The 18,524-nt window shown below is 31.5% G+C and overlaps 1 protein-coding gene across 3 annotated transcripts in view; it reads left to right on the top strand.

Annotated features, from left to right (window-relative positions):
* The window catches only part of tcf3a (transcription factor 3a), a 42,290-nt gene extending 25,038 nt beyond the window's left edge, over positions 1–17,252 (top strand). For 2 of the 3 annotated variants that reach the window (XM_051134182.1, XM_051134172.1), the window contains exons 9-20: positions 1,274–1,370; positions 1,698–1,798; positions 3,321–3,465; positions 3,574–3,632; positions 4,928–5,006; positions 5,138–5,214; positions 5,336–5,494; positions 6,267–6,378; positions 6,791–6,926; positions 7,393–7,631; positions 12,607–12,726; positions 14,097–17,252. In XM_051134182.1, coding sequence (XP_050990139.1) covers positions 1,274–1,370; positions 1,698–1,798; positions 3,321–3,465; positions 3,574–3,632; positions 4,928–5,006; positions 5,138–5,214; positions 5,336–5,494; positions 6,267–6,378; positions 6,791–6,926; positions 7,393–7,631; positions 12,607–12,719 — 1,317 coding nt within the window. In that variant the 3' untranslated portion in view covers positions 12,720–12,726; positions 14,097–17,252. Of the gene's footprint in view, positions 1–1,273; positions 1,371–1,697; positions 1,799–3,320; positions 3,466–3,573; positions 3,633–4,927; positions 5,007–5,137; positions 5,215–5,335; positions 5,495–6,266; positions 6,379–6,790; positions 6,927–7,392; positions 7,632–11,720; positions 11,951–12,606; positions 12,727–14,096 lie in introns of all 3 variants that reach the window. The other variant, XM_051134190.1, reaches the window with a different exon arrangement.
* Positions 17,253–18,524: the final 1,272 nt, after the last annotated feature.

Here is an 18,524-nt window from a genome sequence, read left to right as displayed (position 1 = left end):
GTGCATTGTTGTTTCTTTTGTTTTAGCGAATAACAAAGTATACAGTGTTTTCACGTCATGCCTTTGTGTGTGAAAACTAAAGATGTTTAGAAAAAAATCAGCTCTGTGGTGGATCGCCTGAACTAGTCGTCTTAAGAAAGCTTTGTTTAATCAGATGTGCTTCACATTGAACACTTTATTGTTATTTAAAAAAAAAAAAAAAAAAAAAAAAAAAAAAAAAAAAAGGTTGAAGGCAACAAAATGCTAGTGGACTAATGACTTAATTTCTTTTTGTCACTCAGTTGCAACAATTCCTAATTTTGTAAATTATTTTGCTAAAATTATATGCATAAAAAAAAAGTGTGTGTGTGTGTGTGTATATATATATATATATATATATATATGAAATGTATTTTTTATTATATATATTAGGTGCAAAAATGCATCATTTTGTTGTTTATATTGGTAAAGTTGCATACATAAATATATACATATATATATATATATATATATATATATATATATATATATATATATATATATATATATATATATATATATTACATGTAATTTTTCTAATAAATTTATATATATAGTCATTTATTCATTATTTAGTCATTTATTAAAAATAAATGTTAAATAAAATAAATGTAACTATATATAAAAAAATGGTAATTTGCATTTACCAATTTTTTTGTAATATTTATTAAATGCAATAAAAAATAAAATGGTAACATATGTTGTATGAAATTTAATACATATATATGCATTGAACTTGCTTATATATATATAGTAACATTTCAGTCACCATATATAAAATATCATATGGAAATTAAATAGCATATAGACAAAAAGGTATTTAATTAAATTATATAAAATACTTTCCTGACTGGGAAAAAATATTTAAATATAGAAATATTATAATTAGTTATAAATAAATTTTAAATGCATTTTAAATATTTATAAAACTTTTAAATTTCAAATATGTAAATATATAAAAATATGTAAATGGATAAATTTATGGTGACTAGCTATTGAAATGTCAAAGTTATATTTGTCATTACTTGCGGTTCCTCCTGTCTGCTGTATGTTGTGGTCGTCGGTGTGCCGTTATTTTGGACTTTCCCTTGAGTCAGGGTTCGTTTTCTGATGAATGTTTCCTAATTTATTGCACATGCACACATACCGCGGCTAAAGCAGAACCGCGTCTTCTGGACGATCACATGACGTTCGTGGGCTCGGCATCGCATTCCCATGACCTAAAATGCTTGCTTTGGTTTCTTGTGTCTGGCAGGCTTATCCCGGTTCCACCGGTGAGGACTATAACCAGGACGGCACCGGATACCCCGGATCCAAAGCTGGAAACCTTTATCCAGGCTCCTTTTGGTCGGGTATGTGCACAGACAATAAGTGGTTTCTGTCTGAAACACTGTGTCTAAGTGATGTCAAGAGTATTTGAGTTATTTTGGCAATATTTGATTGCAATGAATTATCACTTTATTTGCATCAGTAATTGTGACTTTTACATTACATGTTCACCCTATTTTGGCAGTAGACATTCAGAATAGACTTTGCTATCATGCATATTTGATCCAGATTGTTTCAGTTCATATTAGAGCAAATACTTCAATATTGACTTGCATGCAATATAGTAATTCCTCCAGGCGATGTATTTTAGATTACATGTTTTGATGTCTCGTGTTGTTTTGGTTTCTCAGATGGGATTCCGGATCATTGGGGACAGTCTGGTTATTCTCCTGTCATGAGTAACTCTCCTCACATCGGTCAGCCGGCCCCGTTCCCCTCCATAAACACACAGGTGAGCCCAACGTCCGTTTCTAATGTATTCAGAGTTCTTTACGTATTATATCTAGGACTTTCAAGATTGTGAAATTCGGCTGATGATTAATTGCGTAAGAAATGATTACAATTATGATGATTTATTGACTGTTTTAGAGCTTTGCCGATTATGATGATTAATTGTCGTACAAATTGTCGTACATTTTTGGTGCTTCGTTTATTAAATGTCACAAAGGACTATGATTAACGAAATCCTTCGGTTGTCACTTGAAGTTTAAGATTAATACACTGAACACCTTTAAAAATTCAGTGATTTTAATTCTGTGAAATAAACAAACAAAACAAAAAAACTTTCGCAATAATCAGACCATCCCAGAATTTATTTAACTATATCATTTTTTTATATTTAAATAAAAATTATGAATTTATGAGAACTCTTCTCAGTCTTATTATTAAAAAATATTTATGTATATATTTAAAAATGTAAATGGCTAAATTTATAGTATTGTCACTTACGGTAACTCTTCTGAGTATTAGTTATTTAGTTATATACAAATAAATATAAATATTTACAATTTGTATTTAAATATATTTTTTGTTTAAATGCAAATAGAAATAAATTAAAAATATATTTAAATAATTGCAAAATTTATAATATTGTTGGTTATGGTATCTCTCATGTTGCTTGCCATTGATGCGTTTCACAGTTATTTATTTTGGGGAAAAAATACAATAAATATACATTTTTAGAATTTGTATTTAAATATATCATTTTTTTTTTTAAATGCAAATTATAAATATATAAAATATTTAAATATATAATTGCAATATTTATTTAACTATATCATTTTTTATATTTAAATATATAAATGGCTAAAATTATAATATTGTCACTTATGGTAGCTTCTTGGTCTTAGTTATTTAGTTATAAAAATAATATATAAATATTTATAATTTATAGTTTTAATATAAATTATAGATTTTAGATTTTGTATGTTTAAATATAAAAATGGCTAAATTTAGTTTTGTCACATTTAACACTTTTCAGGTGACTCACCATTGACGTGTCAAAATTATTTATAATAAAATATTTAAATCTATAAATATTTGTAAATTGCATTTTAATATAATTTTTATGTTGAAAATAAATTCTAAATATATAAAAATGTATACATTTTCATGTATAAGTGGCTAAATGTACGTGTGTGTGTGTATATATAAATATAAAATATGCATGCATGCACACATGGTTGGAGGTCAGACGGTCGCTCATGATCTCAGAAATGTTTGGTTAAAAAATAGGTCCTGATGACCTCATCTAGATATTTTTTTTTCCTTTCTGATGAGCCAGAGACCACAGAAAAAATGCATTTAATTACCGCAGACCTTCATGTGGAAAAGCAATCGAGCATTCCTTATGTTGAACCTGCTCTCTTTCAGCGTCTCAATTACTTTTTGGCCGCAGCGGAGCTGGATGATAGATACCGTAACATGTTTGCCACGTGCTCGTGAATAATTGCATGTCTGTGTTTCGCCCGCAGAAGCGGCAGCCTTTGCCCCTGTCACCACAGAACTACCCTCTGCACGGGAGCGAGGTCAGCTTACCCGCCAGCTTCCACCCGGCCTCCGCTGGATACGGCGTTCCCAACCACACGCCGCCCATCAGCAGCACCGATGGCATTATGGGTAAGACTCTCCACCCTGACGTAACCACAAACCAGAGAGCAGCGCTCTCATTTCAGGGCGTCTGAGTAACTTGCACCTGTAAACATGAGCTTCTTTCTCTGTTCACAGTCAGCAGAGCTGGAAACGCAGGCAGCTCCGGCGCTGAAATCGGGAAAGCTCTTGCTTCGGTGAGTTTGGGATTCCACAATGTCATTTAATGTTGTGATAAACTAGTGGTTGACCATTTTTCAGCGGTTAGTTATCTGTAGTAGATTAAACGGTGGTTGATGAGGCTGATCATTTTGAGATATGATTTAATAAAAAATTTATTGTATTAATGTTCATTCAAAACTTATTTGGGAACTGCATGGAGTTTGGGGGAAAATTTATTAATCATCAAATGCCAACCTCAGATTGGCAAATTATTGACTGGTTAACAATAAAGATTGTTGAAAATTCAGAATTTAAGAATTGACCCTTATTTTTTAAGAATTAATAATGTTGAATTAGAATGATAGGAAGAGGAATTTACTTAATTTGAAATTTTGTAAATAAATTAAATAAATGTAAATAATTGCGTTAATTAGATTATGCACATTTGCTCCTTAATAAGCTATTGTAGGTGTTTTTTTTTTTATTATTATTATTATTTTTTTTTTTTTTTTTTTATTATTATTATTTATTTATTTTAATTTTAGTTAAATATTTACTCATTTTAGTAATTAATTTTTGGTGATATTTTTATTTATTTATTTTATTTTATTTTTTCTTCCTTTTTTTGGAAAATGTTTAAATGTAAAATTTCATCTAAAAGGTTAGAAATGTTGCAACTATCTAAAATTATTATTATAATATATATATATATATATATATATATATATATATATATATATATATATATATATATATATATAAATATAAATATAAATTTTTTTTTTTTTTTTTTTTTTTTTTTTTTTTTTTACATTTTATTTTAGTTAGTTGTATTTTCATTTTAAGTCATTTTTATTAAGAACATTTTTAAACGGAAGCAAATTTATTTTTACATGTTTTCTCGTATTTCTTTATTTTTAGTCCAAACCATTAATAGCAAATAAATAAAACTAATTTTAATTTTATTTTAATTGCTTCTCAACTCCACACAATGTTAACCATGTTATGTTATGTTATGTTATGTTATGTTATGTTATGTTATGTTATGTTATGTTATGTTATGTTATGTTATGTTATGTTATGTTATGTTATGTTATATATGGAGCATTCAGGTTCATTTATTATAGAATATAAATATATATGTATATTTTATGTATATAATAAAAAATTACTGTAAACAAATTAAATGCAAGTTTCTCTGTTGATCATACAGATAATTTCTGGAATTGTGGAAATGTTAATGGTTGATTAATTCCATTTAAAAAAACACAACAATTATGTATCTCTTTCAGCTCATCCTTTTCTTAATATTGTCTCTTGTCATTTTTAGATATATCCCTCTGACAATAATGGCAACAGCTTCTCCTCGAGCCCGTCCACCCCTGTGGGTTCTCCTTCAAATGTTGCTGGTGGGTTTTCTGAAGATTCTTGACTTTGTAAATGGCTCTGTAGCGCCATCTGCTTTGTGATACTGGCAGCTCTGGTTGCTATGATGCCTCCACACACCAGGCTGTATTGACGTCTGTGTTTGTGTTTACAGCTTCTGCATCTCAGTGGCCCAAAGGCTCCTCTCAGGCCGGGCCGTCGCCTGGTTTTGAGCCCGGACTACAGGCGGGGGTACGTAAAACTCACTGGTGTGATCTAAGCAGATTGCATTGCTGTAAATGATATTGAGGGCCTTATGAACACATATTAGACTAAAGATTTTAATATGTGTGATAATTAACATTTTTTGCAGAATAAGCTGGATGATCGTCTGGGTGAAGCTCTGCATGTGTTGAGGAATCATGCGGTGGGCGCAGACATGCACAGTTTGCTGAGCGGACATCCAGCTGGTGCAGCGGCTCTGGGCTCCCTCAGTCAGGCCTTCGGGCTCGCCAGCCGTCTGCCAGGCCTGGTGAGTGTGAACGTGGCTCTGTTTCCAACCCTAGTGAGCTGCCTGCTAAAGGCCCTATGAAATATTAATTTTTTTCCCAGATTTATACTTAAACGTGTATATAATTTACCAACAATTTATTAGAATTTTTACAAAAAATACACTTTTAGGGACCTATAAAAGCAGTTTTATATTTATTTATTTTTCTGCAAATTATTTTATTTTTCAGATATTCTGTTTTATTTATTTATTTTATTTTTATTTATCTCTTTGAATTATGCTCATTTCATGAGATTAGATTGATTGAGATTCATAAATGATGTGCTTTGTGCAGGTATTTTTAGCAGACAAGCATGCAGAATGTTTTTGTATCATGCATGCTTTTCAGCCATGACTTATTAAGCATTTCTGTATCTCAAACAATGTGCTAGACATGCTAAGTTTAAAGTTTCGATTCCCTGGGATTGCATTTAACTGATAATATGTACACCATTAATGCAATGCAAGTTGCTTTGGATAAAAACATCTGCCAATGCATACATGCATAACGCTATTTATTTATTTATTTTTTCACTTTGAGAAGTACACTGTACAATAGTAATTCATTAAACCACACTTTTATTTTGGTGGGTTGTAGTAAAGAGCTTTGAGTCTCTTTGTGTATCTGATGATAGATTTCTTGAATTAAATGGTGAAATGCTGGTGACTGAGCAGCTTGTGGAGTGAGACTGCAGATGTTCACTATCTAGTATACACTAAGCATGTATTAAATGTCTCCTGCTCTTTCCTCTAGATGTCAAATCACAGTGATGATGCCGCAGGTTTACCACAGGCCAGTGCTCTGCTGCAGGGACACCACGCCCCTCATCAGGCCCCGCCCACTTCACAGTCCGACACCTTTACCAGTTAGTGCTGCTCTTTGAATTATGCTCATTTCATGAGATTAGATTGATTGAGATTCATAAATTATGTGATTTGTGCAGGTATTTTCAGCAGACAAGCATGCAAAATGTTTTTGTATCATGCATGCTTTTTAGACACAACTTAAGCATTTGTGTATTTCAAACAATGTGCTTGAAATGCTAAATTTACAGGTTTGATTCCCAGGGATTGCATGAACTGATAAAAATGTACACCGTGAATGCAATGCAAGTTGCTTTGGATAAAAACATCTGCCAAATGCATAGATGCACAACGCTTATGAGTCTAATTTTAACATCCGGAAATCAAACTCATCATCTTTAAAGAATTACATGATAGTTTTTCAGTGTGATCAGCATTTTCTGTTGCTTATCTCATCCTGTTTTTGTCTGTCAGGTCTTTCTCTGCCACGTTCCTCTCACGTCTCCAACTCAGACATAAAGCGGGAAGATAAAGAAGATGATGAGAACCTCTCTATTGCAGATAAATCTGACGATGAGAAGAAAGACGGGAAAAGCCGCACACGATCGAGGTACCTGCCGCCCCACAAACCTTAATTTAATCCCAGGGGAAATTAATATACAGTACTGGTCAAGAGTTTAGAATAATTTTTAAAAATACAGTAAAAACAGTGAAATATTATTACAATTTAAAAAGTTTTTTTATGTAAATATTTTGTAAAATGTGATTGATAGCTGTGCTGTTGCATTACTTCAGTTTTTAGCGTCACATGATCCTTCAGAAATCATTCCAATAATGCAGCCTTAGTGAGCAGAAGAGACTTTTAAAACATCTAAAGTCCTAATTATTCCAAACTTTTTGCCTGCCAGTTAAGTTGCACCAATAAACACTCAATATACTTAATGTTCCCACGTCCAGCAGCTTGTGATCGGTCTATTTTAAAATATTGACGTGAGGTACACGTCGTTCCCTGTCAGTTTGCCCTGAGTGTTTTGCCTGTAACCCCTCTCACCCCTTTGTTCCTCTGACCCATGAAGTCAAGATGATGAAGTCGATGACGAGGACTTGCCGATTGAGGTGAAGGCGGAGCGGGAGAAAGAGCGGCGTGTGGCCAATAACGCCCGCGAGCGTTTGCGCGTACGCGACATCAACGAGGCCTTCAAAGAGCTGGGCCGCATGTGCCAGCTGCACCTGAGCAATGAGAAACCTCAGACCAAACTGCTCATCCTGCACCAGGCCGTAAACGTTATTCTCAACCTGGAGCAGCAAGTGCGAGGTCAGTGTGTGCGGCTGACCTCCGATCAGTGCTCAGGCACGAGATCTCAGACACCGCGGAGGTCCGTCTGTGGTCGGGACACCTGAATGGGTCACGAGGGGAGGAGGACAGAATTATTGATTAGAGATATTAAATGCATGATGGATAAATGCATATGCAGCTAGGTTCAATACAAGTTCAAATATTTTAAGGCAAGACACTACAAGCAAAAATTAACTTTTATCAAAGATTTTCGGCCATTTAGCTTTTCATAACAGGTTTCAGACTAGTGGAAAGAAAACATCTGAAATACATATTTAAGTGTTTATTTTATTGAACTTTTATCTATTTGCATCTGTAGATTTGTTCATATGTCGTTCACATTGATTTATGATTTATGTTACATTTTATTTCTAAAAACATGGTGAAAATGCATATCTTTTAAAAACTTTTCTCCACTTCAGTAACACTTACGTACACCAAAACTTAGTGTTTTATTCCTCTCTATATTCTAAAGAGTTTTACTGAGGGGTTTGTTCATATATCGTTCACGATGATATATGTAGCATTATATTCTTAAAAACATGGTGAAAATGCATATCTTTTAAAAACTTTTCTCCACTTCAGTAACACTGACATTAACCAAAACTTAGGGTTTTATTCCTCTCTGTATTCTAAAGAATTGTACTGAGTGGTTTGTTCATATATCATTCACAATGATTTATGTAGCATTTTATTCCTAAAAGTATTGCGAAAATTAATATCTTTTAAAAAAAAAAAAAACAAGTTTTCCCTCCACTTCAGTAATACTTGCGTACACCAAAACTTAGCTGTTTTATTCCTTTCTATATTTTGAAGGATTTTACTGAGGGGTTTGTTCATGTATCACTCACAATGATTTATGTAACATTTTATTCCTAAAAACATAGCGAAAATGCACATCTTTAAAAACTAGAGATGTTTTTTCTCCACTTCAGTAACAGTTACATACACCAAAACTTAGGGTTTTATTCCTCTCTATATTCTAAAGGATTTTACTGAGGGGTTTATTCATATATCATTCACAATGATTTATGTAACATTTTGTTCCTAAAAACATGGTGAAAATGCATATCTTTAAAAACTAGAAGTTTTTTCTCCACTTCAGTAACACTGACATTAACCAAAACTTAGGGTTTTATTCCTCTCTATATTCTGAAGGATTTTGCTGAGGGATTCCTTCAAATATCATTCACAATGATTTTTGTAACATTTTATTCCTAAAAACATTGTATTTTTTTCTGTCTGTTAACAGTATTTTTTGATTTATGGAGTGATAAAAAGAGAAATTCCAAATCCCCTCTGTAAAAATCTTTAACTCTAATATGTCGATAAAATATAACAAGATTTTGATCCTGGCTTTGTCCAGTGTTGAGGAAAATCTGTGCAAAATAGTGCATCTTTAATTAGATAATGCCTCATTTGTGTATTTAACCAATATCATTCAGAAATGTTGTAATGCAAAAATGTTACCAATTCTTAACATAACCAATCCACTGGAGAAGTATGATAATATTTGTTGCTTAAAATTCACATGTGTTGTCTTGCCTTAAAATATGCCCTAGAAACAACCAGTCAACACCCTGGCTACCAGCTTGTATTATACTCAAAAAAAAAAAAAAAAAAAATCTTTGTGATGTATTATGTAGTGTATTGCACGAACCTCCTTCCTCAAGCCCACACAGGTGTCTGTTTAGGGTGATTGTGGGACTGTCTGCATTTTCTATAATTGTGCATGTGTTTCTATCTGTCATTTCATGTTTAGCGCTCATCCCTTGCTGTTTTCTGTTCATCTCACCTGCTTGCAAGATTCATGCAACTAACAGACTCCGATTAAAGCTAGTTGAATAGTTAAAAGAATAAATGTAAACTTAGGAAAAGTTTTGAAGGATGTGAGAGTAAATGTACAATGACTGTCAACACAAAAAAGCCTCATGAAAGTAGCCAAATTGAAGTTGTTGTTTGATAACCATCTTGTCTGCTGTAGTTTTATTCACACTCACATTTTATTCACTCCACAACACCAAAGAAACAACTGTGAACAATCAAATAAGAAACAATCAGTTTTAATTAGTTTTTAGTTCAATTTTGCAAAGGCAAAATGTCAGTCACTTACAAAACATGATGATACAATATAATTTCATAAGACTTGAAATATAGTGCACTAGTTGTATGGACTACTATCATGACGCTTTGCTTTTTTTGTCGTTTTTGGAGTTGACAGCATCCGTGCCCAATTAATTTCAACAGAATAAACTCGTGACATATGAGGATTGAGTAAATGATGGCATTTTGATTATTCCTCCAAGACTAGCGTGAATGCAGCCGTGTATGCGTAATGCATGCAATCATCCTGATTTCCGCAGTGGAGATCATTTAGATGCTTCTGTTTGTCTTTGCCCAATTGTTCAGTCCTTTAAATCTGTCTTCATACATCTTATAGTTTCTTTTCCCCCCAGTTTGACTGTTGCATGTGCGTAATCCCTCCGATCCACTGTGAAAACGCTTTTTCCGCAGGCTTTAACCCCGCAGATTAGAAGAGACGGACTCGTTCTTTTGTGTTTCCTCCTTAACGTTTTACTCGCTTCGGATTGTAACAGTCTGATTAATGCTTGCATGCCATGTTTAACCCTCTGTTTGCCAGGTTGTTTTTCTTTTTACCATCTCTCCATCTGTTCTTCAGCCCTTTTCTTTGCAGATGGCCGCAGTGGTTTTTAGTCTCATGCTGCATAAATGCATCTCAGCAGCGGGATGCGTTTACGATGAGACAGTCGCATTCACCTCATCCTGTCTTCTGTCTGGCTCTCTCAGTGGCAGTGTGTGTTTCTGTTCGGTTCTTGGCAGACGGTGCATCTCTCTCATCTTGCTGTCCTCTCGTCTTGCGCTCTTTCGCTCCGCGGCAGATCCCACAGGCCTCCTGAAAGCCACTGACGCTGTATTGCGTAGCGAACGGTTGTTTTGTTTGAAATTGCGTGTCCGGTCACAATTAAAGAAAGATGCTCCAGATCGGTTGTATCCCGCTCTCTTCTCCGCGCAGCCACCGGATCCCTCTCTGCAACCCTCGTTTAACTGGAATCAGTGCCGTTTTAATTGGTTTAATCTGTTCAGGCCACTTCCCGTTGGTCTGGAATGTAAAATGCAGCATTTGTTTTTGCTTTTGAAATCCTCTTAAATATCTCTTTAATGTTCAACATGTAAAACATGTGTAATGACACGAGTTCTGCAGGGAATTTTTAGGCCATTTTAAAATTGTGGTCATTTTCTTTATATAAATATATAAATATATAAATATATATATATATATATATATATATATATATATATATATATATATATATATATATATATATATATATATTATTATTTTTATTTTTTTTTTAATTTATTTATATATTCAGTTATAATGCATATATATGATTGAGTAAATATATATTTGATTGTATTGTAACTTTTTTTTCAAATATATAACATTTTATAAAATTTAACATTGATACATGTATAACATTTATGCGTTTAATTTTAATTATTTACAAAACTGTCATTTATATAATGTTATTAAATATATAACATTTTTATACAAATAATTATATTAATAGTTTCGTATATAAAATGTTGCAATTTTTATATATAAGACTTATTTAATTAAAATGGCAATTCTAATTGTATAATATATATAGTTATAAAAATACTAATAGATAATATATTTATAATATAAAAAATATTTTTATAAATTTGTTTATTTAATGCTGAACAAAAATAATAATACACTAGTTATATTTAAAATGGACAGTTTTGTATGAAATTTATATAATTACATATATAAAATTAAACTGAATTTTTATATATATAAATGTATATGTCAATAATTTATAAAATGTAGATTCACAAAAGAACCATGTAGAATGAATGAACTGCAATTAACAGCTTCTTCAGTAGTTCTTAGTAGTTCAGTATTAAGGTTCTTTTGGACTTAATGAAGCTGAAACAGCTCATTTAGGTGTAGAATGTACTAAACGAGAGGCTAAATGACTTCAACGAGTTGACTAACGAGCGCCTGGTCGCCCCTGGCAGCAGCGTGTCGGAGGAGTGTCTGACGGTGGAGGAGAAGGAGCAGCGTGAGCGCGAGCGGCGCATGGCCAATAACGCTCGGGAGCGGGTGCGCGTGCGGGACATTAACGAAGCCTTCAGGGAGCTCGGCCGCATGTGTCAGCTGCACCTGAAGAGCGACAAGGCTCAGACTAAACTCATCATCCTCCAGCAGGCCGTGCAGGTCATCCTGGGCCTGGAGAGACAGGTGCGAGGTAGGACGAACCCCTCTGATCCGCCACCGTCCTGCCGAGAAACACCAGACACACTTTGCTGCTGCTGCTGAGAGCCGTGCATCTCTTTCCTTGCTTTGACTCCCGCTGCTGCTAACCTGTGTGTGTCTGCTGACCTTTTGCATCTTTCCAAGCACATTCTGCCTTGTTTAAATGTGATTTACACAAGTAGTGACATTTGCTCATATGAACAACATTCTTAGCAATCCTCAGTTTTAAAGTTACGATTTGAGATATGACAAGATCAACTAAACGCATTAGGATTAATCTCTCAAAAAACATATTTCACCCAAAAATAAAAAGCGTTCCTATTACTGTTGTGAAGCAATGCTATTCAACACTCAAATACTATTGTTTTTGTTAATTAACTATTACGATTTCTGGCATTTCATGACAACGAAATGTTTTCCTGGTAAATTCTAAATATTTTTTTTTTAATTTTGTAGTTATTGTACATCATTTTGAACTCAAGTAAATCACGTTGTGCTTTCTTCCTCCCAGCTGCTCTTCCATCATGAATGTTTAAAGATCTTCTTGTTCCTTCGGTGTTGTTTGTCTATGAGCTGCTTCATCAGACTGTAATCTGACAGGAAACACTCACAGACTTTAATGTCTGATTTGATTGCTGTTTTATTCAGAGCGCAATCTGAACCCGAAGGCGGCGTGTCTGAAGAGGAGAGAGGAGGAGAAGGTCACAGGAGACCCGCAGATGTTGTCCGGTCTGGGTGGAGACGGACACGGCCATATGTAACGCTCAGGTGAGCTTCACGTGTGATTATGATGAAGCAATTGAATATTCATGTTATGTTCATGCATTTGGCAGATATTTTTATCCAGAGTGAGTTGCATTGCAATAAAGGTATACATTTGATTAGTTCATGTGTTCCCTGTAAGTCAAACACAGAGATTTTTACCTTATTTTAAGCAGAGTCCTATGAAATCAGCTATATTTTATTCCCAAAATTCTGTTTTATTTAGTTCTAAATTAAATTTTATTTCTGTTTTAATTATTCTGGATTCCGTTTTATTGGTTAAATTAAATTTGCCTATGTTAAATTAATTGAAATTGTGAAACTTGCATACTAAAATTACGTTACTTACATAAAGTTACAAATTTAAAAGAATTTTAAGGGCCTGTAAATTTTTGTTTTCTCCTCCAATTTCCATTTTACTTTTTTCCAAATTCTATTTTTTAGAAATTTAAATTAAATTTCTTTTCTGTTTTAATTATTTTTGGGTTCCATTTTTTTTAGTTACAGTTGTTCTGAATTCAATTTACTGGTTAAGTTACATTTTTGAAATTGTGAAACTTAAATGTAAAATGACACTAATTACATTAAATTACAAATTTAGGCCAATTTGAAAGGTCTATAAAATGTGTTTCTCCAGATTTTCCGTTTTACTTTTTTTCCAAATTTTATTTATTTATTTATTTTAGAATTTTAAATTACATTTTTGTTTCTTTTTTTGTTTGCTTTTTTTTCTGAATTCCATTTACTGGTTAAGTTAAATTTTAATATTAATTGAGTTTGTGAAACTTGCATACTTGTTTTTTTTTTTTGTTTTGTTTTGTTTTTTTTCTCCTCCATTTTCCATTTTACTTCTTTCCAAATTCTATTCAATGTTTTTTTTTTTTTTTGTTTTTTTTTTTTAAGAATTTTAAATGACATTTTATAAACGTTTAACAAAAATTGTTAATTTTTATTAATCAAAGATCATGTCTAATTAACTAAAATAATGAAACTTTTCAAACATTAAACATTTTTGCCCCAAATTTTCTGTTTTATTTTTTCTGAATTCCATTTTTACGATTGAGTTAGATTTTATTAATCAAAAGGCATGTCTAATTCATTAAAACTGTGAAACGTATGTAATTTAGCAAGAGTTTATTAACAAAAATTAAAGCCTTTTTTTAAAGCGTGGGAGAAAAATTGAGATATTGCTTAAAGTTGTTTATTAATAATGTTATTATTTCTTTACATTCTACCTTACATTAGCAATATATTTCTCATAATTTCTTCAAGTGAAACCAAACTTTTCTTTTGCCTGGTTGTCATGAAGAGCTTTAAGTTTCTGTCTGTATCTGATGACCGTTTTTCTAATGTTGTTCCTGTGTTTTTGTCGACAGATCCTGACGTAAGGAAGCTCTCCGTCGACGTGGCCTTATCTTCCCGTTCTTGTTCCAGAGTCCACACACATACACACATTCGTGATTTATATATTATAAACAGATGTGTTGAAGACTCTCATACACACCGTAACTTCCCGAGCCGCTCGTACGGCTCCGAACACAGTATGTCCTCACCAACACGCGCAATCATGGACCATTGGTGGAAATCACCTGTGAGAAACAGCGTCTGCGGGCCCGGACCGTCCTGCTGTTTGATGGTGTGATGTTGGATTTACAGTGTGCTGTTATATAGCACACACACACACACACACACACACACACACACACACACACACACCGAGCCCACGAGCCTTTGTATTCAGCGCAAGGTCAAGCTCCGCTACGGGAACAGATTCCTTTTTTTGTAGTTCATGTATTCGAGTTTGACTTTCTTTTGTACCGTTTTGTGTTTATGATGTAGAAAGAAATATTCAGTTTTGATACGCAATGTTTATGGTTCTGGTTGGGGATCGCCACTAATGAGCAAATCCCACAAAACCGCCCATATTTCACCTCTAAAAACAATTATTTTTAGAAGGAAAATTAAGCCTGTTTTATGGAACATTAAGATTTTGCTTAATGTTAAGTAAGGTTAAAAAAAATACAATTTTAATTATACATAATTGAATGTTTACTTTATGTCCTTTATGCTGATTTAAATTTAAATCATTGAATTAAATTTTTTTTTATTGTATAACAAAGATATATGAATACAAAAATAAAAACATAAGTCATAATGATCCTAAAAATAGGCTTTATTTTCTTATGGTAAAATGTTGCTATTTTATTTTATTTTGACTTATTTTATTTTATTTTATTTTATTTTATTTTATTTTATTTTATTTTATTTTTGAGGGGGGTGAAATATCTGAATGTTTTTTTTTTTTGTTTTTTTTTTTTTTTTTTTTTTTTTTTCACTCTAATATCGGTCATCATCCAATAGAATTAGAAAGAATTTTAAGGAAAATGAAGCCTGTTTTAAAGAACATTAGGATTTTTCATTCTGACACTTATGACCAACCCATCATTTAAAATTTTATTATAATGCAAAAAAATAAAAAATAAAATAATGTAAATTATTCATCAGTAAGTGTTTATTTTCTGTGTCCTTTATGCTGATTTATATTTAAATCATTGTATTAGAGTATTTCTACTGTGTTACATTTAAAAAAAATATAAAAGGATCTAAAAATTGCAAAAAATAAATGCTTAAAAATAAAACACTTGGACACATTAAGTTAAGGAAAAATAATGCAAAAGTCATAATGATCTTAAAAATAGGCTTTTTTTTCTTAACATAAAATATAGTTTTTATTTTATTTATTTTTTTTTTTTAAAGGACAAAGAAGCCTGTTTTACAAAACATTAGGATTTTTCATTCTGACATTTATGACAACCCATAATCTAAAATTTAATTAATGCAAAAAAAAAAAATATATATATATATATAAAATAATGTAAATTATTTTCTGATGGCAAAATATGTTTTTCATTTATTTTATTTTATTTTATTTTATTTTGTAATTTTATTTTGAGGGGGGTGAAATATCTGAACTTGTTTTTATTTTTCACTTCAGTATTTGCCATCATCCAAAAGAAACTGAAAAAATATTTTTTAAGAAAAATTAAGCCTGTTTTACAGAACATTAGGATTTTTCGTTCTGACATTCTGACCAACACATTTGCTTCAAAATTGAATTATTATAATGCAAAAAAAATTGAATGTAAAATATTCATCAGTAAGTGTTTTTTGTGTCCTTTATTCTGATTTAATTTAAATTGTATTACAGTGTTTTTACTGTATTACACTTAATGTATAAGAATTACAAAAAACAAAACTAATGCAAAAGTCATAATGATCCTAAAAGTAGGCTTTATTTATTCATTTTAGTTTTTTTGGTTAATTTATTTACTTGTTTTTTTTGAGGTGAAATATGTGTTTTTGTGGGATTCACTCTATAATATCTGCCATCATTCACCAAAGTACCAGAGCTTGTGTTTTTCATTGTGGATTTCTTAAGTATTGGAAAAGGCTGGATAATATTTCTCTCTTTTTTTGTGTCTCTTTTACGAGTAACTCATTGTCTATCGCCGTAAACCGAACCACGCGTATGAGAAAACCGCTCGGAAACGTCTCTTTATGCACACGTTTGACTGAGTCTGAGCATTTCAGCCATGTATTACCACGTTTCTGAGTCCGTCTATCAATTTGCTTTGGATGTGACGTCAATTTGGTTTCTTTAGAACAGATTTCTGTTCTACAATACAACATCTGACTAGTATGTAGTTAACAGATAATGGGATTTATTAGCGATTCATTGCTGAAGTTGTGCATTTGATCAACTCAACGAATTTGCTGCCACTTCTTGTCAATATTTCTACACAAAGTAGAGAAAAATAGATGGCGTGGGTCTTCACGAGACGACCCGGAGTTGTTGTTTTTTACTTCTTTTATAAAGTTGTGTTAATTGTTTGTGTTTACTTGTTTTTGTTATTATCTATGTTGATTTTAAATGTTAGATAAATGGCAAAACTAGTGCTGAAGTACGCCAGGAACAAATTGTGTTTCATATTTCTGTTGCAATTTTTTATTACGGGAGAGCTCGGAAAAAATTTGTCGTTTAGAAATGCCAATTTTGCATCGAACACACAGAAATGTTGGTGAATAATCACTGTGCCCAAATTTTGCAAAACCCACATTAGTGGTTTGTCGTAGATGTTTTCGATCCAAATTGAAAGGAAACACAGTACTGAGTTTATCTCTAGAGATCGTTTTCTTTTCTTCGTTAGTACTAACATCGTCTTTTACAGCTAAAAGATGATTATATGAATTATTCTTGTTTATGTATTGCAAAAATGTAAACTCTTAAAGGAGAGAGAGAGTGGCCTTCCTCATTCTCCGGCGGCGGGGAGTGATTCTGTACTAGTGCCTGCATCGTTTTGTTCAGTTTTATCCTGGAGTCAGTCAGGTTTTTATTCAGACGTCACGTCTTGTGGCTTCGACTTGAGAATATTTTATAAATTCACATGAAGAGCGACGTGAGAATTCCAGATGTATGTTAAGTGAATTCTTGCTCCTCTGAGCAAATAAAGTACTTTCTTTGTAAACATGGATCTGTTTGTGTCAATTCTGTTTTAGTGATGTTTCCATTCCATTTTTCAGGTTTTTTTTTTTTTTTTTTTTCAGAAATTTAATGATTCAGTTTAATTAGATTATTATTTTATTAATCAAAAATGTCTTAATAACATTTTTTAAAAGTTGTAAAAAAAAAAAAAAAGTAGTTTAAGGTTAACTTTTTGTTTGTTTGTTTGTTTGATTTTTGGCCACATGTTGTTTTTTTGTTGTTGTTGTTTTTGCCCAAAATTTTACCAAATTCTTTATTAATTGAAAATAATGTCTAATCAGTTGAATTAAGAAATCTTTTTTTAAAAAGATAAAACAATTTGTAAAAAAAAACCTAAAACAATGTAATAATTTATCAGCATTTTACACTACTAGGCTATTTTTAAAAATTGTCCAAAAGTTCAGTTAAAAGCATTGCTAATTAACTGAAATAACAGCTTAACAAAAATTGAGTTTTAGGGCCTTATAAAAGGCGTCTTATTTTTTCCAGATTTCCATTTTTCTGCTGTAATTCTGGAATCTGTTTCCTTAAAAAAAAATAACAATAAAAAAAAATAAAAATTTAATAATTTATTAACATTTTTACACTAATAGGCTATTTTTAAAAATTGTCCAAAAGTTCAATTAAAAAGCATTGCTAATTATTTGAAATCATGAAACTTGCATAATTTAACAACAGTTTAACAAAAATTAAATTATAAAATGTCTTATTTTTCCCTAAATTCCATTTTTTCTGCTGTAATTGTGGATTCTATTTTCTTTTCTTTCTTTTTTTTTGAAGTATGTTTAACAAAATTTAACAAATTTAACAAAAAATCTGTAAAAGTGTAACTAAAATTGCATTTTATAGCCCTATGAAATCCATTTTATTTTATTTTTTCTCAAATTCCTTTTTTTTTTTTCAGTTTTCTTCCCCCCAAAATTCTGTTTTATTTTTTCCAAATTCCCAAAAAATAATTGAAAATAATGTCTAATCAGCTGAATTAAGAAATCTTTAAAAGATTTTTTTTTTTTTTCAGAATTTTAATGATTCAGTTTAATCAGATTATTATTTTATTAATCAAAAAGCATGTCTAATTAATAATAACAATTGTTTCAAAAGTTGTAAAAATATTACAGTTTAAGGCTATATGAAATTGTATTTGTTTGTTTGTTTTTTGGCCATATGTTTTTGGTGTTTTTTGTTTTGTTTTAGTTTTTGTTTTTTTCCCCAAAATTCTGTTTATTTTTCAAAATTCCCAAAAATCTAAAATAATGTCTAA

The sequence above is a fragment of the Labeo rohita genome, chromosome 2 (assembly GCF_022985175.1).
Source record: "Labeo rohita strain BAU-BD-2019 chromosome 2, IGBB_LRoh.1.0, whole genome shotgun sequence".
NCBI lineage: Eukaryota > Metazoa > Chordata > Actinopteri > Cypriniformes > Cyprinidae > Labeo > Labeo rohita.
This window is presented reverse-complemented; position numbering and strand designations above follow the sequence as displayed.